This window comes from Conger conger, chromosome 16 (genome assembly GCF_963514075.1).
Source record: "Conger conger chromosome 16, fConCon1.1, whole genome shotgun sequence".
NCBI classification, from domain to species: Eukaryota; Metazoa; Chordata; class Actinopteri; order Anguilliformes; family Congridae; genus Conger; species Conger conger.
The window spans coordinates 2073472-2097272 of NC_083775.1; the positions used below are offsets into that span (position 1 = coordinate 2073472).

The 23801-nt window shown below is 47.6% G+C and overlaps 1 protein-coding gene across 1 annotated transcript in view; it reads right to left on the reverse strand.

Moving 5' to 3' along the window:
• The window catches only part of crhr1 (corticotropin releasing hormone receptor 1), a 131233-nt gene that overhangs the window by 90854 nt on the left and 16578 nt on the right, over window positions 1-23801 (reverse strand). The window contains exon 2 of the mRNA XM_061223939.1: window positions 7072-7159. Coding sequence (XP_061079923.1) covers window positions 7072-7159 — 88 coding nt within the window. The remainder of the gene's footprint in view (window positions 1-7071; window positions 7160-23801) is intronic.

Genomic DNA, 23801 nt, shown 5'->3' on the forward strand with positions numbered 1-23801 from the left:
AACACGCAGACTCCACGCGCAGAGGATCAAGGCCACAGGGCTGAACTGTCCCCTGCTTAGTCTAATCAACCGTCAGTGGCTTTGGATAAAAGCGTCATCTGAATAACAAATTACTTGATTGATAACTTGATTAATTATTTAATAATCATCACTCGGGCCCGGAACCTTCTCTGGAGGCCACGGTGCCAACCACACAGTGCCGCTTTCCGGACATTCCCGGAGAAATTACCCCCGATTTAATGAACGAGGCCCGTGGCATTTGCTAAAGCACAACAACTAGAGGGAAAAAAAACAAAAACGATTAATTCTCGAGTCATGACACGTTCTGGGTGCAATTTTCACCTCCTGTTTTTACCCAGTAATTGCAGCCGCTTTCCAAAACAGGCGCCATTTGGACAATATTGGTCATTTTAGCTGCAATCCAGGGGCACTCGGTTTATATTTTAATGGGCTCCAGGAGCATTTGCCTTTGTGTACACTGTTTAGACAACAGCAATGGGTCTTCTGAAGTCCTGAACGGCCACATTTGGAGAGTTTTTAGTTTTGCTGTAATACATGCAATTATCCTTTTGGTAATACTGAGAGGTAAATGACTGACTGTGTATTACTCGAAATCAAACGATGTTACATTACGTTATCTGGCTGCCGCTTTTATCCAAAGGGACTTACAGCCGATTAAACTAAGCAGGGAGCAATCCTCCCCTGGAGCAATGTGGGGGTTAAGGGCCTTGCAGAAGAGCCCAAGAGCTGTGGGGATTTTATCGTGGCTAGACCTGGGATCGAACGACCGAGTCACGTACCTTAACTACTACAATGCAGGCTGCCCTATGACTTCCCCATCCCCTTGGTACAGTGTGGTACTGAGTCTGTATTTTTAATGTCCCTTTGGGGATCAAGTGTTCCCATGTTCTTAAAAAAAAAAACTTTTTTTATGACGGGAAGGTTGGTTGTAAAAATGTTTTTTCCATTACGGTCCTCTGAATACTTTCAGGCGAGATCTAAAACACAGCTGCACTGAATGGACCTTCATGCACTGCTGAAAGCACGTCTGTATTTATAGATGTACCATGTCCACATCTATATTTACATGTGCACTGTACATTAATCTATAGGGATGGGGCTATAGGGATCAGGGGCGTCCTGTCTGATCTGCAAAGGGCCGGTGTGGGGGCAGGTTTGTGTTTTCGCCCAGCACCACAACACCTGACACTACTAAATCAAGGTCTTGATTGAAAAATATAATGAGTTAATTGGTTTAGTCCGGTGTTGTAGGGCTGGGATAAAACCAGCACCCACACCTGTCCTTTTCAGCCCGGACACCCCTGTTCAGGTCCATCTCTGTACAGCAGAACTGCAGAGATGCACAACAGGCTCACAGAAAGACCACTCCACTGAATTGGACATGAAACCCAGCAGAATCACACACCATTAGGCCTCAAGGTCAACATTAAATATTGAACAAACCTTTAAAAAAAACCATCAGAATTTGACCACTACTAAAGACTACAAAGTGGGGAAACTCAACAGTGATTGCTATAAAGAACAAAATTTAAAAAGGTAACCTAAGAGGTCAAAGGTTAATTAAAGCAGATGACAGTTCATTACAGTTCAGCACTCTCCCTAGATTTCTTGGGTTTGCATTGGGCGCTGACTTTAATGTCAAAATAAAAGCACAGAGACAGACCAGATGAAAAATAAATGCCACTACCCTGGTTAAACACCATTAAATTTTGTAAAAATTCCAGTAAAAATTACAAAATTCAGGAAGCCCAAAGAAAGCTTGGCAGCCCAGTGAACGCGTTACAGTATATGTGCTCAGATCTGGCCGATGTGCAAACCTGTGACTGTGTATACATGAAAATGAGATGCACATCTGGCCTGAAAGACCACACAAACACAAATTAACACTGCCCAAAAGGCATAAAAAGTTGATCTTTACAAGTTCTAAAAGTGATTTTACAAACACTCCAGTAACGAGAGCCAACAGTGCTAGGTGGCCAACCTCACACACACACACACACACACACACACACACACACACACACACACACACACACACACACAAACACACAAACAAACACGTACTCACTCTCACATACACAAACACATACACACACACACACACACAAACACACTCACTCTCACATACACACACACACACACACACACACAAACACACACACACACACAAACACAAACACAAACACAAACACAAACACATACACATACACACACACACACACACACACACACACTCACTCTCACATACACACAAACACACACACACACACACACAAACACAAACACAAACACACCTTTCACCAATGCAGACGCAGGACCAGACACCACTGTCAACACCAACCAGCCTGTCTCTTCATATCTGCTGAGCGGAAATCACAAGATATCAGTCCTGTCATTCCGCGTCCTTCTCTTCAAGACATCAGGCCAGCTAATGGCTGTCACTTCCCAGCTGAAAAAAACTGCTCAAACTTGGTTTTCAAAAAAGCTGGTAGCTGGTTTACCAGTTCAGACCAGCTCACAGCTCAAGATTTTGAGTTTGACCACCTCAAAAGATGTTTTGAAACAGCTGGTAGCTGTTTGACCAGACAAGCTCCTAGTACTAGCTGGTTGACCAGCTCATACCCAGTTAAATCAGCTTCATGACCAGCTTGACCAACCATTTTCAAGCTGGATTTTACAACTGGGAAGAAGCACAAAGAGTTTTCCTGCAGTTTCATAGACCTCCTACCTGAGGGCGTTATTTTATGTTATGAAGGGTTAGCCCCAACCTATTCACCCTATTGGAACATATCACACTACACTTTGAGGAAAATTAGAGTGATAGATTGGCTTTGAAACAATGCTGTCTAACCTTATTTATTTTTTATATAAATGTAGTGATCAAAGTGAGATCTCCAATTCCCACAACACCACATACCACAGCCAAGGTCTCACAGGGTGGAGTCAGAGGAGGACCGTTCATACGCGGCTCTCACATGCAGTCCACAGGCTCCTGATCGACCAGCGGGGGGCGCTAGAGAGCGATAAACGTGGACCCCTGAGGGACTGACCCCTCCCACACCCCGACCGACACACCATCCTCTGGAGCTCCCGGCCAGAACCGGCCCTGGCACGGTCCGGACTGGACCCGAGGCCGTGGGGCCCGTTCCCGCACCACAGCGTGGAGCCTCAACAGCCCGTGTCTAAGGGTCAGCTTCAGCAACCTGCTCTCACAACCTGGTCCCCCTATTTCGACACAGAATCAAAACACACCTTTTCTAACTCTACCTTAGCCCTCCTGATTTCCCCTGCCCCCCCCCTTTCTGATATCCCTCCTTGTCAAACCCAAAAAAAAAAATTGCACTTATGATGACGACTATATGTTTAGAACAGCATTCCATGTGTATTTTCCTAGTTCTGGATGTGATGCTTTGACTTGTGGTAGAACCTATGCACTTGTAAGTCGCTTTGGATTAAAAGCGTAAAAATGTAAAAATGTAAATGTCACATCCTTCACTTTCATAATAATAATTTTATATTTAGCTGGTGCTTCTCAATGTTCTTTCGCGGACTCACAGTTGATTACAGCTGATTAGACAAAGCATTACATTACAGTTATTTAGCAGACCCTTTTATCCAAAGTGACTTACAATCGATGAGATAAAGCAGGGGACAATCCCTCCTGGAGAAATGTAGGGCCTTGCTCAAGGGCCCAACAGCTGTACAGATCTTATCTTGGCTACACTGGGGCCTTCCGGGTCCCAGTCATATACCTTAGCCACAATGACACAAGAAGCTGGGAAGGAGACTGAGAGACCAGGCCACCCACAGCCAGTTACTGCTCCTGCGGACATCCAAGCCTCTCTCTAAGAAAAGTGGTCAGATCAGCCACTGCTAGCCGTTCACCACTCCAGACCACTGATGCTGCTGCTGTCGTTAGCATCACCTGCTCTAATGCAAGCATTACAGAGAGGTCAGAGGTCAGGTGTGCTACTCCTCGTTAGCATGTAGCCAGTCACTCTGGAGTACTCTCAGCACAGTCACTCTGGAGTACTCTCAGCACAGTGACTCTGGAGTACTCTCAGCACAGTGACTCTGGAGTACTCTCAGCACAGTCACTCTGGAGTACTCTCAGCACAGTCTCTCTGGAGTACTCTCAGCACAGTCACCCTGGAGTACTCACAGCACAGTCTCTCTGGAGTACTCTCAGCACAGTCACCCTGGAGTACTCTCAGCACAGTCACTCTGGAGTACTCTCAGCACAGTGACTCTGGAGTACTCTCAGCACAGTCACTCTGGAGTACTCTCAGCACAGTGACTCTGGAGTACTCTCAGCACAGTCACTCTGGAGTACTCTCAGCACAGTCTCTCTGGAGTACTCTCAGCACAGTCCCTCTGGAGTACTCTCAGCACAGTCACTCTGGAGTACTCTCAGCACAGTCACTCTGGAGTACTCTCAGCAGACTGCAGCTCTGTTCTCCGCACAAGGCCGGAGGGACGATACAGTCCTGGAAACACTTTGCAATGATGTTACACGGTTTGGCGTTAAACTAATGCAGCTGTTAATGAACTGAGAAGTTGTCCGCACAGCTTTGTTAATGTATTCGCACATCATTAATTCATGTTAACTGCATTACTGGATGCCAGTTAATGCCAATTTGTTTCAAGGGGGCATCGCGGGAGGCCTGAAAGCAGGGGCACACACCAGTCCTCCAGGGCCGGTCGGCGTACTGCTTTCTGTTCCACCCAACTGCCTTGTTTTCATTTTGCTGACAGCTCTGTAAATTGCCCTGGTTCAAGCCTGTACTTGAGCACAGTGAAATCATTAAGGACACACTCTCAGTCTGCAGCTGTAGCCAGTACTCATGTACACATGTCAGATAAGATATGATTGAGTCAATTCAATAATTAAGACCAGAAGTTGGCGCAAAATCCTGAAACAAATCGGGCCCTTGTTGTGCATGTGATGTTGAGCATTAGACCAATCATCTCAGCCAGCAGATTACACATGGAATTATATGAGATTGTTTTTTCTTTTCTCTCTTGGAGAGGATTTGAAAAAGCACGGCATTAATGTTCATGAGACCGGCCAACCAAATTAATGAATCTCAATAATATATTTTCCCAAAAATGCAAATCTTTTTTTCCGAAATTTGCGATCAGCATTTCCGAGAGAAGCTTGGCAAGCCCTCCGGGGTTCAGACCTGATTTCTGTTTGAATACGGAGGCGAGGCGACCGCCGCGGACGAACAGCCCGGGCTCCCGGCTGCAGGACAGAACGCCAGCGGAAGGAGAGCGTGAGAGACTCCCACGTCCCAGTCCCAGGGCAGCTGCTTTATTTGCCTGGGTGTTTATTTATTCATTTATTATTCCGTCTCCGCAGCGCACACAAAGGTAATGTGTCATTACAGCGTGTTTACCAGCGGCTTCTGACTCACACGCAGCGTTTTCATATCGCGGAGAGCGCACCCGTCTAATCTCCTCAGGTTCAGACAGTCAACTCTGCTCAGAACTTTATGCAAAAACAAGATGTTAGATGTTCAATTCGATTTGATTTTATTTGCGTTGCACTTAACAGAAGACCGTCACAAACACAGCTTTACAGAGTAACCAAACACCAGGCCTGAACCCACGAACAGCAAGCACATGAGGTATTAAAAAAGAGAAAGATAAGCCCTCAAGAAGGAAGAAACAGGAAGGGAGCCCATCCTCCTCTGGCCAGTTCTGCACAGCAAGCCCTTTCTATCTCAGTCAATGACCACTGATAAAACACAACATCAGCTGAACAGTGGGGTGCAATCCTCGGCCACAAAGTAGTGAGCACTATTATGGAGATTCTCGGTCAGCCCGGACCAGAAGGAAAGTCAGAGCGGTACTGCTATCTTTGTAACTTGGTTTATTTATTGGCTGATCTAGTCTCTCCACACAGCGGTCATAATTATTTGACCATACTAACTTCTTAGTATGGGGGTGTCTCGGGTTGGAAAAAGGTTGGGTTACCACTGAGCTAAACTGGATTTCCCCTGGATCTCAAAGAGCAGTGTGAAAGCCGTGTAAGTTTGCTATAATCCGGTTATCTGTATTGCTGAGCCACGCCTGGGCCAGAACGACAGGGGGAAATATGATGAATCCCCTGTTAGGTGTGAAAATGAGCTCATGAGCGTTTTCAGAGCGTACAGCAGAGTGACAAATGAGGACATTAAATCAGTGACTGAGTTCTGTCCCCAGGGCTCAGTCCACAGGAACAGCACACTCCCAGGAATTCCCGGGAAGCTGGCGCTCCTGGACTGAACTCTGTTCCCGGCGCTCCGCACACCTGCTGCTCGTTAGCATTGAGGAACGAGACGGACCCAACGCACCACACCGCACAGCTCAGACACGGAGCGCAGGAGATGAAGCTCGGGTTTATTTAAGGTGAGGGGACTTTAGGGTTTAGGGTTAAGGTACGTGTGTGAGGTTAGGGTTAAGGTACATGTGTGAGGTTAGGGTTCAGGTACGTGTGTTAGGTTAGGGTTAGGGTACGTGTGTGGGGTTAGGGTACGTGGGGTTAGAGTTAGGGTACGTGTGTGGGGTTAGGGTTAGGGTACGTGTGTGGGGTTAGGGTTAGTGTACGTGTGTGAGGTTAGGGTTAGGGTACGTGTGTGAGGTTAGGGTTAGGGTACGTGTGTGAGGTTAGGGTTAGGGTACGTGTGTGAGGTTAGGGTTAGGGTACGTGTGTGAGGTTAGGGTTAGGGTACGTGTGTGAGGTTAGGGTTAGGGTATGTGTGTGGGGCTGGGGTTAGGGCACGTGGGGTTAGAGTTAGGGTACGTGTGTGGGGTTAGAGTACGTGTGTGAGGTTAGGGTTAGGGTACGTGTGTGAGGTTCGGGTTAGGGTACGTGTGTGGGGTTAGGGCACGTGTGTGGGGTTAGAGTTAGGGTACGTGTGAGGGGTTAGGGTATGTGTGTGGGGTTAGGGTATGTGTGTGGGGTTAGGGTTAGGGTACGTGTGTGAGGTTAGAGTTAGGGTATGTGTGTGGGGTTAGGGTTAGGGTACGTGTGAGGGGTTAGGCGGTTAGGCTGAGGCCACTTACATGTGAAGTTTCCCGACAGCAGAAGCAGCGTGTCACAGGTCAGCTCCGCACCAGCCCCCGAGACGCAGACTATCCAGAGCGTGAGAACCTAGGGAGAGAGAGAGAGAGAGAGAGAGAGAGAGAGAGAGAGAGAGAGAGAGAGAGAGAGAGAGAGAGGGAGAGAGAGGGAGAGGGAGAGGGAGAGGGAGAGAGAGGGGGGGGAGAGAGAGAGAGAGAGAGAGAGAGAGAGAGAGAGGGAGAGGGAGAGAAAAGGAGAGAGGGGGAAAAGGAGAGAGGGGGAAAGGGAGAGAGGGGGAGACAGATAAATACTTTATATTATACTGCACAAAGAATTTTAAAGAAATTGAAAGAGAAACAGGTTTGCCCAAATTTCAGCCATCTCCCTGATGAGAAACCCCCCATTCTCCCAGGAGAGGAAGGGAGACGTGCCCCTGGCAGCACACAGCCTGAGACAGTGAGCGACAATGACAAGATCTTACTCATTTATTATTATTTATTATTATTTAACTGCTGACACTTATTTTCTCAAAATCAATAGCTCTAATTTTAAGTAGTATTAATGATTAATGTTCATGTTTTACAGAGTTGTTAATCATTATTGTTCATGTTTATACACATGTATGTTTCATGTTTGTTTTGGCAATATGTACCCTGGTACAGTCCCCGCCAAGTATTGGAACAGCAAGGCCAATTCCTTTGTTTTTGTAAAACACTGAGGACATTTGGGGTTGAGATAAAAAGATGAAAACAAGGCAAGAGTTAAGAATATCAGCTATTATTTGGTAATTATTTTGGTATTTACACCTAGATGTGTTAAACTATCAAGATGCGTCAGACCACACTATTCTTAGGTGAGCAAAAGTATTGGAACAAAGTATTTAAGTAAATAACACTTAATATTTGGTAGCATATCCCTTGCTTACAATAACTGCATCAAGGGTTGCATTCTTCTTTTCCAGGCTGGTACTGCAGCCTCTTCAGATATTGTTTGTTTTGAAGAGTTTTTTTCCTTCAATCTCCTCTTCAGGAGTTACATGTTCAACTGGGTTAAGGTCTGGTGATTGACTAAAACCTTCAACTTTTTCTCCCAAATGCAGTCCTTTGTTGTGTTGGCAGTGTGTTTTGGGTTATTGTCTTGCTGCATGATGAAGTTCCTCCCAATTAGTTTGGACACATTTCTCTGTAGGTTTCTCTGTTATGTAGACTTCTGAATTCATCCTGCTGCTACCATCATGAGTTACATCATCAATAAAAATCAGTGAGCCCACTCCAGAAGCAGCCATGCAAGCCCAAGCCATGACACTTCCTCCACCGTGCTTCACAGATGAGCTTGTATGCTTTGGATTATGAGCAGATCCACTCTTTTTCCACACCTTGGTAGATGTTAATCTCTCAGACAGCCCTCTGGTCTTCATATTGGTATATCTTTTCAAACACAAATGCAGTCTTCACAGGCAAATCCCAAGGCTAAAAGCAAGAGTCAATATTCAAAACGATTTATTGTTTAACCAGTCAATCTAACAGGAAACGCCTGTCAGTCAAATGAACCTAAGAGTTGGGTGGTCTGATACAAAAGGTGATTTGTTCTACATTGTTTAACAAATGTAGATAAAAAACACCAGGAAATAAAAGCTGACATTTCGATCAGTCATCTCATGTACATCTTTTGACCTCAAACTCAATTGTTTTTGGTGTATAGAAAAAAAAACGAAGGAATTGACCTTGCTGGCCCAATACTTTTAGAGGGGACTGTATTTTCCTGCCAATAAAGCACATTGAATAGAATTTTATTGAATTGAGAGAGAGGGAGAGGGAGAGGGAGGGAGTAGAGAAGGGGGGAGAGAGAGAGAGGGAGGAAAGGAGAGAGCAGAGAAACAGGGGGGTAGAGAGAGAGGGAGGGAGAGAGAGAGAGGGAGAGGGAGAGAGAGGAAGAGAGGGATGCCCATATTGCAGTAATATCAAGCTCCATTCTCTCAGGCAGAGAGTTACTAAAACGACTCTTTTCAGAAAGCACTGGGGAGTGTGTGTGAGAGGGCTGTGTGTGAGAGGACTGTGGCACCTGAGTGTTCAGAGAGGCCTGTGTGTGAGAGGACTGTGGCACCTGAGTGTTCAGAGAGGGCTGTGTGTGTGCAGGACTGTGGCACCTGAGTGTTCAGAGGGGGTGTGTGTGTGCAGGACTGTGGCACCTGAGTGTTCAGAGAGGGCTGTGTGTGCAGGACTGTGGCACCTGAGTGTTCAGAGGGGGTGTGTGTGTGCAGGACTGTGGCACCTGAGTGTTCAGAGGGGGTGTGTGTGTGCAGGACTGTGGCACCTGAGTGTTCAGAGAGTGCTGTGTGTCTGCAGGACCGCGGACAGACGGCCAAATCGAGCGGAGGATCGATGCGGAGACGAGACAGGGCCGAGGTGTGAGCGGAGGTGTCGCTCTGTCTGTGCGGTGCGCTCTGGGAGAGAGGGAGGGCTCGTGAGCCGCAGACCCGGAGCGGATAGGAGCTCTGCACGCCGAAAGGCCTGCCCTGTTGCCCGGGAACGGCATGAAGCGGGCGTCAGTGAGGCTAACAGACGCCATCGCGTTCAGCGCTCCGGGAGCACGGCTCCATCGCAGGGCTTCTGCCCGCCGTTCCTCACACCCGCCAAACACACACCGAAGGACGGGGGCAAAACCACGAGACGCACGCACGCACGCACAACCTCTGAAACTAAACCTGAACCCAAACAGGGGTGACATGGCTCAGGCAGTAAGAGCAGTCGTCTGGCAGTCGGAGGGTTGCCGGGTTCGATCCCCCGCCCGGGCTGTGTCGAAGTGTCCCTGAGCAAGACACCTAACCCCTAAATGTTCCTGACGAGCTGGTCGGCGCCTTGCATGGCAGCCAATCGCCATCTGTGTGTGAGTGTGTGTATGAATGGGTGAATGAGAAGCATCAATTGTACAGCGCTTTGGATGAAGGCGCTATGTAAATTCCAACCATTTACCATTTTACCATTTACGAAATATCAGTGGCCCTTAAATTCGAGTGATCAGTTTTTTTGTCGTTTTTTTTATGCGTGTGTTTTGGACCTGGGTTAAATATGTCATTGCTTTTTGCTTTGGATTTAAATACATTTCTGCACCTTACCAAGCTTGTCTGGTGCATTGGGACCTATGAAATACTCTGAAAAGTGCTAAGAATTAGGTCTGGAGGTTTCAGGAATTAAAAGAGCACTGTCACGCTAGTTTCAGTTGCTCTGATTTGGATTAAGAAGTTTTACCACATATTTAAGAAACAGCTACACTGACAGCGATTTTTAAAAATGTCTACACATAATTTAAGCTTTTAATCCAAATATAAACTCAAATAAAACAAGCGTGACAGTCCTTCTTTAAGAAATGTATTCACCAGACTGAACAAAAAACAAATTCAACTGAAAGTTAGATTTTTTTTTTCTTTTTTTATTAAAGAATGAAAGCAGACCACTTTGAATCTCCCCAGTTTGAATCGAACATAATTCAAACGTGTTCCGGAGCTGCTGAGAAGGTAGGTGGGTGGAATTGCTCTTTGATTGGAGTGAGCGAATCTCTATTTTTTGCCTGACATTTAGTTTCTGTGGAGTTTAAAGTGAATGTGATCCGCAGCTAAATTAAAATGTCATTTTGTTCTTCACAAAGGGCTGTTTGGAGCTACCTTTGATGGCTGGTGAGCCCACTGAAGTGAGTTAGCCAAAATCAAGATGAACACATTCCTGTTATTTCTTCTGAGTCTGGGCCAAAGTCCCCCCCCCCCCAATCTGGGGATAAGGGCCTTGCTCAAAGGCCCAACAGCAGCACGGATGGTATTGTGGCCACACCGGGGCTCGAACCACCAACCCTGCGAGCCGCAGCGACACACCTTCGCCACTAAGCACTCGCACTTGAGTCCGAGTTCGGAGAGGAAATCAGGAAGGGGGCAAATACTTTTCCACAGTACTGGAGAGCCTGTAACATCGGCCGGTCCAGCGGGAGTTTTGTTTGTGACCAGCAGATTTATTACTTCCATGTGTGACTCGAAACAAAGCTTTCTTCCCACTGACAGAAATCCCTCTTCGCCTCATCCTGTTCTTTGAAGTGCAACGCGATTTCCGGAACACCGCAGCCTTTGAACAGACACTCGGGAGTTTGTTCTAATTTGATAACAAAAGCTCGGTTTGAAAAATGTAATTAAAAACCATCCCCGATGTCGAGGGATTCTGCGAGTGTACACACCTAGCGTGCGTGACAAGAACAATCCCACGATGCTTCACCAAAGCACGACTTGCGATGGCGTCACAACTTATGACGTGTTCTCGCTCACACACACACGCACACACACACACACACACACACACACACACACACACACACACACACTCGCTCTCTCACTCGCTCTCCAAGGAAAACTATTCCGAATTTAGAATGCAGGCAAAACAACAAAAGCAGTAATGTGTATAATAATTGGTAAAAATGTTCAAGAAAAATGTTGGTGCCAGGAAAAAGCTGCCTCTCTTCATAAGACATTACACAAATATGTAGAACCCTTGTTTTCCATGGTGGAACATTGCTTTGGAACGAGAACGAGGTGAAACACTTATATGACCTTTAACGCAAATCAAGAGCTGGTTAAAAACCGAGGACGGTCTGAAAATAGTCTGTGGAAAACAAAGAGCCATAACGAGCCGATTCCAGAAGCTTCTACAAACCATGGCAACCAAGCAGGCCTTTCAGAAAGCGAATACAAATATCTGCAACAGCGAAAAATGGAATTTTTAATTTTAATGCCCTGACAATGCTGACAAAAAATGTGCCGCAAAAGGTTTAAAGATACTTTTTTTTATGCACACTGGCTATTAAAAAACTCCCCTCCACCCATATTTAACAAGAAACAAATCTCCATTTCAACTACGGGGTGGTTCAACACAACAGGGGCACAATGGCTACAACACTGCCAAATGTGTAATGTGGAAAAAGCATCGAAGCCGCCAAAAACAACAACAAAAACGTTTGCCCGTTAGCATTCTTTGCACCTCACCTGTTATAAACCAGGGGGGCCCAATCACATGCCCTGGAGGGCCGAGAGATCGGGATTCGACCCATTACATTACATTACATTACATTACATTAATGGCATTTGGCAGACGCTCTTATCCAGAGCGACGTACAACAAAGTGCACACCCATAACCAGGGCTAAGTGCGCTGAAAGTCCCTAGAGGGAAGTATATATATTTCAAGTGCTACCTGCACAACAAAGATAAGGACCATGGCCCATTTGATATATATATATATAATTATTATTTTTTGAAACCGCAACACGCAAAAGTATGAACAAACCCCTTAACTAGCCAAACACTGCTGACCTAGCCAAACACTGCTGACCTAGCCAAACACTGCTGACCTAGCCAAACACTGCTTACCGAGCCAAACACTGCTGACCTAGCCAAACACTGCTGACCTAGCCAAACACTGCTTATCGAGCCAAACTAAAACACCCTGATACACAAAGTGTATGCTTTCTTCCTGACGTTCCCTTCCCCTGCTTCCGGGGGGAGGGATCCCCAAAAATACCACAACGCCAGGACAAAATATGGAGGCCACGCCAAGCAGGGTTCGGTTCCGAATTACGAAAATGGAGGTGGTTTTAAAAAGAATCGCTCCCTCATTTCTCCTCCCTGAAAAGACCAGCCGATGACACAGACCCCCCCCCAGGCCTGGAGCTCCACACCCCTGCAGTAGAGTCACATCCCCCAGGCCTGGAGCTCCACACCCCTGCAGTAGAGTCACATCCCCCAGGCCTGGAGCTCCACACCCCTACAGTAGAGTCACAGAGACCCCCCCAGGCCTGGAGCTCCACACCCCTGAAGTAGAGTCACATCCCCCCCCAGGCCTGGGGCTCCACACCCCTACAGTAGAGTCACAGAGACCCCCCCAGGCCTGGAGCTCCACACCCCTGAAGTAGAGTCACAGTCCCCCGGGCCTGGAGCTCCACACTCCTGAAGTAGAGTCATACCCCCCAGGCCTGGAGCTCCACACTCCTGCAGTAGAGTCAGAGGCCCCCAGGCATGGAGCTCCACACCCCTGAAGTAGAGTCATACCCCCCAGGCATGGAGCTCCACACCCCTGCAGTAGAGTCAGAGGCCCCCAGGCATGGAGCTCCACACCCCTGCAGTAGAGTCACAGTCCCCAGGCCTGGAGCTCCACACCCCTGCAGCAGAGTCACATCCCCCCCCAGGCCTGGAGCTCCACACCCCTGCAGTAGAGTCACATCCCCCCCCCCCCCAGGCCTGGAGCTCCACACCCCTGCAGTAGAGTCAGCGTCAGAGCCGGATGCACAGAGCACATTCACATCCAAGCTGGTTTGAACGGTGTGTTAATTATAACGGGGGCAACACGTTCCATGCTGTACCGTGGGCCGTCTGTGGAGGTTGAATCACAGCTTCCAGACAGAGTGTCCAGAACGGACCAGTTTCAGAGCAGAGAATGTGGATACAGAGATCTGGCCCTTGCGTCCAAATCCAAAGCGGTTTTTGTTTAGTTTTTTTTTTTTCCCCCAAGGTAATTTACATGACAAATTAGTGTATTCACACCTAACTACCAGAGGGGCTGAGAATATTTGTGTCTACAAACCGGTGTTATTAACAAGGGACCACCTACTCCTGTGCCGGTTTCTTAAAATGGCAGAAACACGGCATTCGACGAGTTAAATTACAAACTTTGCCTGTACTGAATACTTAATATGAAACAATAGTGTGAAATGAGAGTCTCAACGAGACATCAGAACAGACTGGGCCAGTGCTGACGTCATTCCCGGTGACCTCCTTCCCCTCCACTGTTTGCCGAAAGCAGGCCAAACAGTGTTCGGAGCATGCGATACCAGGGGCTCTTACACTTCACCTCCTATCTCCTTGTTCTTTGCCTGACACGGATATTGAGGTCGGCTATCTTCAAAAGAGAGTTTCCTTCTCCGAGCCAAAAGCCGAAGTTAGGAGGAGCCAAAGATTTTTGTTTTTTTTCTTGAGCAAGAAAACATGAGCAGTGTTCAGTGAACATTCTCATAACACGTTTGTGATCCGACACCTTTAAGTGTTCAGAAACATAAGGGCCTAGCATGCTTCCCACCCATTGTCAGACTGCTTGCCTGGGTAAAGCCTGAGTTTTTGGTTTTTGGGCTAGACGCCCAATGTATGCTGGGATAGGCTCCAGCCCCCCTGCGACCCTGATCAGGATAAGCGGGTTCAGATGATGGATGGATGGATGGATGGATGGATGGGGCTAGACGTTGTGTGCACTGTGTACATTTCAGAGATCACGTGTACTTCTGTTTGTTTGTTTGTTTACCAGCAGTATGATAGATGCCTTGCTTCAGATTTGATTCATCAGGAATATGAATTAACAAATCACGAGTGAAATGTTTGCATTTGCTGAAAGCCTTAAAAGAAAGGAAATTAAACTGATCACCCCGAAAGCTAACATCAGCCTGCTCTCAATCAAGGTATCAGCACAGATCTCAGTATCGTGTACAATATTGTTTTGACATAAAACAGTGAGTATATATATAAAGAAGTGCTTGCTGCTTTGTTTCGCAGAAAGCACTGTGTGTGCTGACGTACTGCGGATTCTCTCCATGCTGCATGGAATAAAGAGTGCCTTTATCAGTCCTCTGGTTCCTCCATTTTAAATTTTTCCTGAACGCCGAGTTCAACACGGCGGTTTATTATCCGCCTGTCAGTTTCTCTCTCCGGTTACACCTCCTCACCTCCTGGCGGAACAGGACACCGCCACAGCTGGCCGCGGGTGCAAAGTGCTTAAGCCGGTCCTAACAATAGCCCCGTGCGCAACATGCCACAACATTTCTGCGCGGCTATAAACCGTGACCCGACTTCCACGAACGGGGTCAGGCCGGGACACCCGGGGAGCGTTCCCCGAAAACGCCGGCAAAAAGCGCGACAAGCCGGGGCCAGCGCCGAGCCGACAGCTGTGCGCCGGGGGCCTCCGTGAGTTCTGCAGGCACGCCAAAACCCAGACTGCTCCCTCCCAGGCCCACACAGACCCGGACTGCTCCCTCCCAGGCCCACACAGATCCAGACTGCTCCCTCCCAGGCCCACACAGACCCAGACTGCTCCCGCCCAGGCCCACACAGACCCACACTGCTCCCGCCCAGGCCCACACAGATCCAGACTGCTCCCTCCCAGGCCCACACAGACCCAGACTGCTCCCTCCCAGGCCCACACAGACCCAGAGCTCTCAGGCCCTCCGACTGTCCCGGGCCATGAATCCACGCTGCGTCTCGTCCCCCCCCCTCGCCTCAGGGCTGTGTGTAAAAGGAGGACGGCTATTGCACAGGACAGTTAATCTCCGTGGAAACCGTGCTCACCGAGAGGCCGTGGACTGGAGGACTCCTCGACCCCGCTATCTGAAGCGCTGAGCGATCAGTCACGATGAAGAGCGGTCTGTGAGACGTCTAAACGCTGCAGCACGCTGGATGAAAGGAATCGCATGATAACATTGATTCTGCACCCCGGGGGTGAAATACAGCTACGATCATCTTCAAATACCGGCTTCCAGCTGTTGCGGAACGTAGCTCGAGCTGTTTTTGCTCAGCAGGGCCGAGCCTCGAACCCGGACTCTGTTCGAGAGCCGAAGCGGGGAACTTCAGCAGCTTCGAGTTCTTCCCTGTTGTCTGGCGACTCGCGTTCACAGTCGGGAAAAATGCAGATTATTAAATACGTTTTGGATAAAATAGGTCCCTAATTTCCGCCGGCCCACATCACAGCTCAAACCCTGGCCTGATTCAACGTTCCCCCGGGCTGACCTGTCTGGAGCCAGAAAAGCTGAAGGAAATCACACCCCATAGTTAATCTGACGTTAGAAAGGAATCACGTGGAAAAATAAACGGATTGCTCCCAGTTAATTTTCTCTCAACTCGACGAGGCTGTTATTTTACGAAGGGTGCGACAGCGCTTCTGGCTCTGTATCCGTCGGGATAATTAGCATTATCGCATTAGCCTTGCTTTATGAATCCCCGGCTGAGAAAATGGCACGCGGGGCAGCCCTGTGAGTCGTAGAGGTTGCGGAACAACCCGAGCGTGGTTCACACCGCGCACTTCAGGGCCGTGTCAGAGACGCGCGGACACACCGTCTAATTCCTACTCACACTGTCGTCATGGAGATCAGGCTCGTAAATAGGATGAACGGTTCTCCCCTGCGTGAGAACTCGCACGACGTGCTCTGGCGAAAACCCGAGAGACGCGGTCACCGGCCCGATCTGAAGGAGCGTAACAGACATCACTGCTTACGCTGTGGGTATCGGGACCCCTGCGCTGACGCGGAGACGGACGCGGATCGTGTTTTTGGCCGTGGAAAGTGAGGCGTTGCGTTCGTAAGTGCGTTTTAAAAGCGCAGCGGAGGACGATGGAAAGCCGTGACTCTGAGACGGGCGGAGGGGAACAGTGCTAATGTGCTAACTCTGCCATGCTAACGAGAACTGGTCATCAACAGAGCCCATCAACACGGGCAAAGGTGCTTCACCGGGACCCGGGAGGTCGGTGGCTCAAGACCCAGTGCGGCCACAGCACGGTCAGTGCAGCTGTCGGGGCCTTGACCCCACATTACTCCCTGCTTAGTCTAATCAACTGTAAGTCACTGTAATGCAATGTGAGCCACCGCTGGAAGCAATGCAAACGGTCTTTGGAGACTTTCTACATTGTCAGCCGGCAAACATGGACAAACACATTTTGAAATAAAATGGATTATCAAGTTAAAACAAAGCCGCAATAAGGGGAAATGTACAAATTATTGTTACTTTCAGATAATGAAGTACACTTGCTACGTTTAAACGTCAGTTCAAAGCCAGTTACAGACAATGCAGATGGGGAGAGGTGCACCCACAAGTCGATCATTTGTAGTTCTTAAATAAAATTAAAATACTTCCTTCTGTGTTTCCTCATGAGGAAGGGAAGTTCCTAACCTCCACTTGTAGCTCCTAGAATCAAGCAATATTGATTTTATACAACAGCTCTACAGACAAGGCCATTTCTAAAGTAATGGTAATTTCAGACAATGGATTAACTTTATTCAGCAAACAAAAATTAATTAATTCAGAATTCTATTAGCTACTGTAACTGCCTTGCGTTGCCAGGTAACTGAAATGCAAAAGAAATGTGGTAGCTAGTTGGCTAACTAGCCAGTCAGTTTGCATTTGTTCAGTTGCCCATCAAGGTTGTTACAGTAGCTGATTGGATTGATCACAGGAGGTGACGAGGTCGAGGTGATGTTGGACTGTCTATCGGAACTCAGGGATTGCCTCTTGTCCAATTAAATTACCTGACCAGAACTAACCGCTGAATAAGGAACGTTTAACGGGCTGGAATGACCTTAAAGATGGCAGACCTCGATTGATTGGTCAGGAGCAAGGAAAATAAAAATGAGAAAAATAAGCAATTGGAATGAGTCCAGAGAACGGAGAAGACTCTGTGTTTAATCAGAGCAGGGTCACAGAGGGCGTGATCAATCACTGCCAAATATAGCAACACTTTGTGCCGGAGCCAAAAGAACAGATATTGCACCTCTGTCCAAATACTTGCAGAATGCACCGTATATTAGACAGGCATTAAACTCAGAACAAATGTGTAATTACGGTTTATCCTTGAACACGCAGATGGAGTGGGACAATGCCCTTAGGCAAAGATCAGTCAGAGAGAAATGTCGAAATGATGTTGACTGAATCGAGGCCAGTGTTTCAATCAAGACGGGGTGTTGCTTTTGATCCTTGTCCCGTTCTCTTGTCTGGCCGTAAGCGCTCCACAGCTGGGAGAAGAAAAGATGCTGACTTCACTCAAAAACGTCACGCTCATTTATGAGTGATCAAACTCGAAACTTACTGCATGCCTGGATGAGCCACACACTTGACCGAAGTCAAATTTAAGTTTGACAATTGCTGAACCTTCAGAAGCAAATAAAAGAAAGTTCTGACTGATTCCAGAACTAAAGGAGGCGGCCTGCAGCGTAGTGGTTAAGGTAAATGACTGGGAAACACAAGGTCGGTGGTTCGAATCCCAGTGTAGCCACAATAAGATCCGCACAGCCGTTGGGCCCTTGAGCAAGGCCCTTAACCCTGCATTGCTCCAGGGGAGGATTGTCTCCTGCTTAGTCTAATCGACTGTCCGTCGCTCTGGATAAGAGCGTCTGCCGAATGCCACTAATGTAATGTAATGTAATGTAATGTCATGTAAATAAATATTAATAAATATAAAAAATATTAAAACTCTCCTGTGCACTGAAAAATTAGGACTGGCTGAAATGGTACCATGGACTACACTCACTCTTGCTACATAGGGCAGTCTGTAGCCTTGAGGCTAAGGTACATGACTGCTACCCAGAAGGTCCGTGGTTCGAGCCCCGGTGTAGCCACAATAACATCAGCACAGCCGTTGGACCTCTGAGCAAGGCCCTTAACCCCACACCGCTCCAGGGGGAACTGTCCCCCGCTTCGTCTAATCAACTGTAATCTTCGTACACTGGAAGTACACGTCTGATTTTCAGCTCGCAGAGGAGAGGAAAAGAACACGTCCCCGGGACTCACCCCATTGGTTACTCTCGGCTGAAAAGCCGCTTTAATTGAGCCGTGATATTTAAATGCGGGAGCGAGATTATTCCATCACGACGGATCGGGCAGAGAAGGGAGCGAGAGAGGGCGCTGTCCTGCGTAAATGTCACACAGCCGTCTCAGGAAGGAGAACCGGAACGCCTCGGCGCTGCCGAACTGCCTGTGCGGCCGCTAGCAGCAGCGTTAGCGGCTCATCTTAGCGTACGCTCCTAAATTTAAAATAGCGGCGGTTCGATCCCCGGTGTAGCCACGATAAGATCCGCACAGCCCTGCCTTGCTCCAGGGGAGGATTGCCTCCTGCTAAGTAAGTCGCTTCGGATGAAAGCATCAGCCAAATGACTGATTTAATGCAGTTGGAGCTGCAGGCGTGATCAATCATGTGAGGGCCGCGTGGAGAAAGGGAGCCGGCGAAAGTCAAGGAATCGGTCATGTTGCTCCAAGACGTCTGAAACATTACATTACATTACGTGGCATTTAGCAGACGCTCTTATCCAGAGCGATGTACAACGAAGAGCAGACTGAACACAGGAACAAGTGTGAAGAGGACCCGAGAGGACAGTACGGTGCTAGTGTGACCATACGGATACAATTGGAAAACTTGAAGAATACATCAATTTACAAACTAGCATACTCCGGTTGGCAGCTAGAACACCCCGAGTACAACAATACAACAACATCTATATATAACTACACATAAGTGCCATTATAGTCTATGGCATACACAAGGCTAATCATGGTGGTGAGGCAGGGAGGGAAAGGTGCAACTTGAAGAGATGAGTCTTCAGTCTGCGTTTGAAAGAGGTCAGAGACATAATTCTAGTAGATACACGAGGTATATTTCATGTTCCTTCAAACAGTGTTAAATAAAATGTACACCTCGACCAAATATAAAAACTAAGAACCTCATGATCGAAGATAATGATATATGGGTGGCACGAATGCACACGACACGGAATCTGTTTTTGTTTCTTTCTGTGGCAACCAGGAGGAAAATAATACATGGAGACTGAAAAGTGAAATCTCTTTAAACACTTAAAATACTGACAGTGATAAACGGCAAGGCTGTGTGCTTTCCATTCCATTTCATACCTGGTCCCCTCCGCATTCGTAAAACTGAATATTGCAATTTAAGCCTTGGAAGAAAAGGAAAAAATAGTCTCAGAGCGATGGCTAACAGAAATCACGAATGCATGCAGTGGACATATACATATTGTGACAGTTATCACCCACACAATGCTTCAGAATTTGGTTGCAAAAGCAGCGGACCACTTCCAAAAATAAAACCTAATTTCTACAGAAGCCATTTTCTATTCACTGTCCATCTTGCCACTGGGTATCACAGAGCCGAATCGTTCCCAGTGCTGTCAACTGTCAAGTATGAATCAGCAGAGGGTGGCTGTTATGTCAAACTGCCAGGGGCTCCCCTTCCCTGATAGTCCCAAAACTTCAGGGTCACATTCAAAAACATGGGACTCCCTGAACATTTGTCTTCAACTCTGAGTGGAATTTATTTTTTATTTTTTTATTTTTTTTTAAGCTCACCAATCCCCAGTATTCTATTGCTGGCGTTCTTCGCTGCTGCAAGTTGCCCTGAGAGTTGATGCAATGCGGCCGCAATGTCCCCACATTTAACCAGGAAAAAACCCCACCGAGCTCACAATGCCTCTGATGGGACACTACATTACATTATTGGCATTTAGCAGACCCTCTGGATAAGTACAGTTGCTTAGACTAAACAGGAGACAGTCCTCCCTTGGAGCGATGTAGGGTTAAGGGCCTTGCTCAAGGGCCCAACGGCTGTGCGGATCTTATTGTGGCTACACCGGGGATCGAACCTCCGACCTTGCGGGTCCCAGTCATGTACCTTAACCACTACGCTACAAGCCACCATGCAAGTAGATGGAAATAAGCTTGGGTGACATGAGGGGTAACTATCTATAGGGGGAAGCAGAGCAGATGTAAAAAGCAGGAGCGGACTTCAATCACAGAACCATGAATCACGTTTAAAGAATGTCGTCTGGGGGGAAAGCACGAGAATAAAGGCTAAAGTCAGTGTGGGAGGGAGGAAGCAGCAGCAGTCATCTATGAAACCGGTAAGATGTTGGATATAAATCCCACAGAATCACCTCGACAAGCCACGGAGGAGAACCTGTCTCAAGGAAATAAATATCACCCAAATCCAATCCACTATGAGAGGAGAAGGAGCACAGCCATAAGGCAGTATTTACTGCACGCGGCATAGAGAGAATTCACAATGCATCAGTAGAGCAGCAAGGTTTTCCATATACATCATATACTCCGTATTGTACAAACTAAACAGTCGGCACATTCTAGATTGTTCCAGCTCTGCGCATATTTTTCTTGTTGCGGCTGAATCAACTTCTGAAGGCTCCATGAAACGGAGGTAAGAGCAGCACAACCTATACGCAAGAGAAACTAATATTTCGCAGACGGGACCAACTTCAAATCGTTTTCCATGCAAGTAGACGGATATAAGCTTGGGTGAGAAAATACACAAGCGTTCCAATTTCATACATTACAAGGAATATATACTTCAAGATGTGTTCGTATGGCAACTTTGTCGTAAGTTAACTTTGACTTCAGCATTGAGCAAAGTTTCTTTATCATTCGGCTGGGCAAAAAACGACTTTCGCTGCTGAAGGCACAAACTCACACATGCGACAAAACCCTTCAGCGTACACTCACACCTGCCAGACCGATTCTGCAGTTCAGGCGCGACACGGGCGATGTTCACCCAGTGGCCCCTTTCAGAAGCGTGGAGAGACCGAGGTCAGAGTGTCACTGCAGCAGCAGCAAGAGAAGTTAAGAGGCTTTCGGGAGTCTGGTTGGAGACGTCGGAGACTAAAGAGAAAGAGGGATGGGGTTAAGTGCAGCACACTGTGTCCATGGCCTCATTCCTGGTCCCGGAGGTCAGGTTCTTCCCCTCTCTGGCCTAATTTGGTGAGGATCGGTTGGAGGCGCTGAATTTCTCGCCCTGCCATGCACACCCCTGGGATGACCACTGCGGCCCCTGGCCTGTCTCAGACCTGACTCAGAGATTGTCTTCAAGGGACCCTGCCAACACAAAGCTTTAGCACAGCGTTCCTGTGAAAATGAATCGCTTTGACAGAAAAGGATATAAAAGAAGTCTTTTGTGTTTTTGAGAACAAGACAGTCACAACAACAACAAAAAACTCCCACTGGTATTAACGTTTTTTTTTGTTTTTTTTGACTGGAATTGTTGTTCAGCATGGACACGTCAAAGGCTGAACCAAAGCGGTTTACAAAGGCTATAAATGAGTAAACGGCCATTATAATTTTGCTTACATCATTTAAAAGGAAGAAAACAGACGCAGGCAGGACGCCCACACAGGGACACAACACTCAGTATGAACGACGATCTACAAGATGGAGAGCTGCTTGGGTCTGAAGACCACTCAAACCATCCCGAATATTCCTGAGAGAAAAAATGAAGCAAAAATAAATAAATAAATGCAACACTCATTCCTTCCATTCACATCTTCCGATGCAACGTACATTTTCACCTTTGAATTTCAGCGCAGTTAAAAAAAGGTCATCGTAATGTTCTCAGTAACCCGACAACGTTCAACATGAACAGCTCAAAGCTCAGCAAAAACATGGACTGCAGGGATCATCAAATCTGGCCCCGAATCCAAATCCGCCCGTGTTGTTCTTCCCTCCCAGGTAATTAGTGCGGTTGATTGGCCAGACTGTCTCCACACCCGTCTCCCAGGTTAATGGAGGGTGGAAAACGCGCAGTTCTCCGCCCTCGAGGAGGAAGTTGCTGACCCTGAGCTACGCTCTTAAGTCCACTGCCTGAGAGTCCCTCCACAGCCTTGCAGTGGAGAATTCCTCAATGCACTCAGTGCTGAAAATGAAACCAGCTCAGACCAGCTGGTTTAAGATTGTTTAGGCTGTGGTTTCGACACTTATAGCCGGTCCGTGGCAGGCCAAAGCTGGTCAAGAGCTGGAGAAAGCAGGTAAAAACTGGTTAAGCTGGCCCGAGTATGCTGGTTGTCAAACTTGTGGACAAGCTAACTCTATCAGGCTGGTCAGCCGGTGCGAACAGCTGGTCGAACCAGCTAAAAGCATCGAAGGCACAGCGTGAACCAGCTTTGACCGGCTTCGACCGGCGTAGGCCGGTTCGCGGCGGAATTTTCCGCAGGGCCGCCGCCCCAGCGACTTTCCCCTCTCACCTTCAGCGGCGGCCATTTTGCTGCAGGGTGTTAACGATGACCGATAAGCGTGCCACGGGCGCGCCGCGTTTCTGCTGAGGTCCGCATTCCTCATTCCTGCACGTGCGGGTCCCCGTCTGCGCAGGTCGTTAATGAACCACGCCAAAGCTCGTTACACCCAAAACAACACTAATGAGCTCCCGATTTCAGCCCTCCAACTCCATCTCTATAATGCGGGACCCTCCAAGAGTCCTCACTCGCACTTTTTACACAGTATTATTTCTGCGGCTAACCTTATACTCCCGGGGTACCGCGCCATAATTTGCTTTGGGAAGGCGCTGCATGAATAAACAGGGCAGCGTGAGTCTCTCTCCCAGAGGGACGAGTTATTAAGCCCCGCGTTTACACAGCGGGCGCCTTGGATAAATGCATTGTGGCGCCTTTCACGAAGCTGGGTTTTTACTGCAGTAATTTAGGTTAAACAGCAGGCTGAGGAGTTCAGTGGCACCTCCCTTCCTCAAAATACAACATTAAACCTTCCAACAAAATAGTTTGTTGTTTTGGCAGTTTTTTTTTCAAACAGCGCCAGGATTTTATTTTGGCCAGGATTTGTTGAGTCACAGCCCACGACTAAAGGTTCTCTCTGGCACAAAATGGCTGCCATTTTCTCACCCAGGTGGGTGCCACGCATTGGTGGTTGAGGCACATTTGCCCCTCATCACTGTAAAGCACAGAGAGAAAAGTGCTATCTCAAAGCAAAGAATTCTTCTTCTTCTTTTTCTTCTTATTTTATTATTTATTATTATTATTATTATTATTATTAAAGGGAAGAGACTGCTGGACAGTTCAGTCTAGGTAAGGTGATGCTCTCCTATTGGATGGTCCTGTGTTTTGCATTTTTGAACAAGTTCACAGATCAGGTTCAGCACGCTGACAGCATGCTG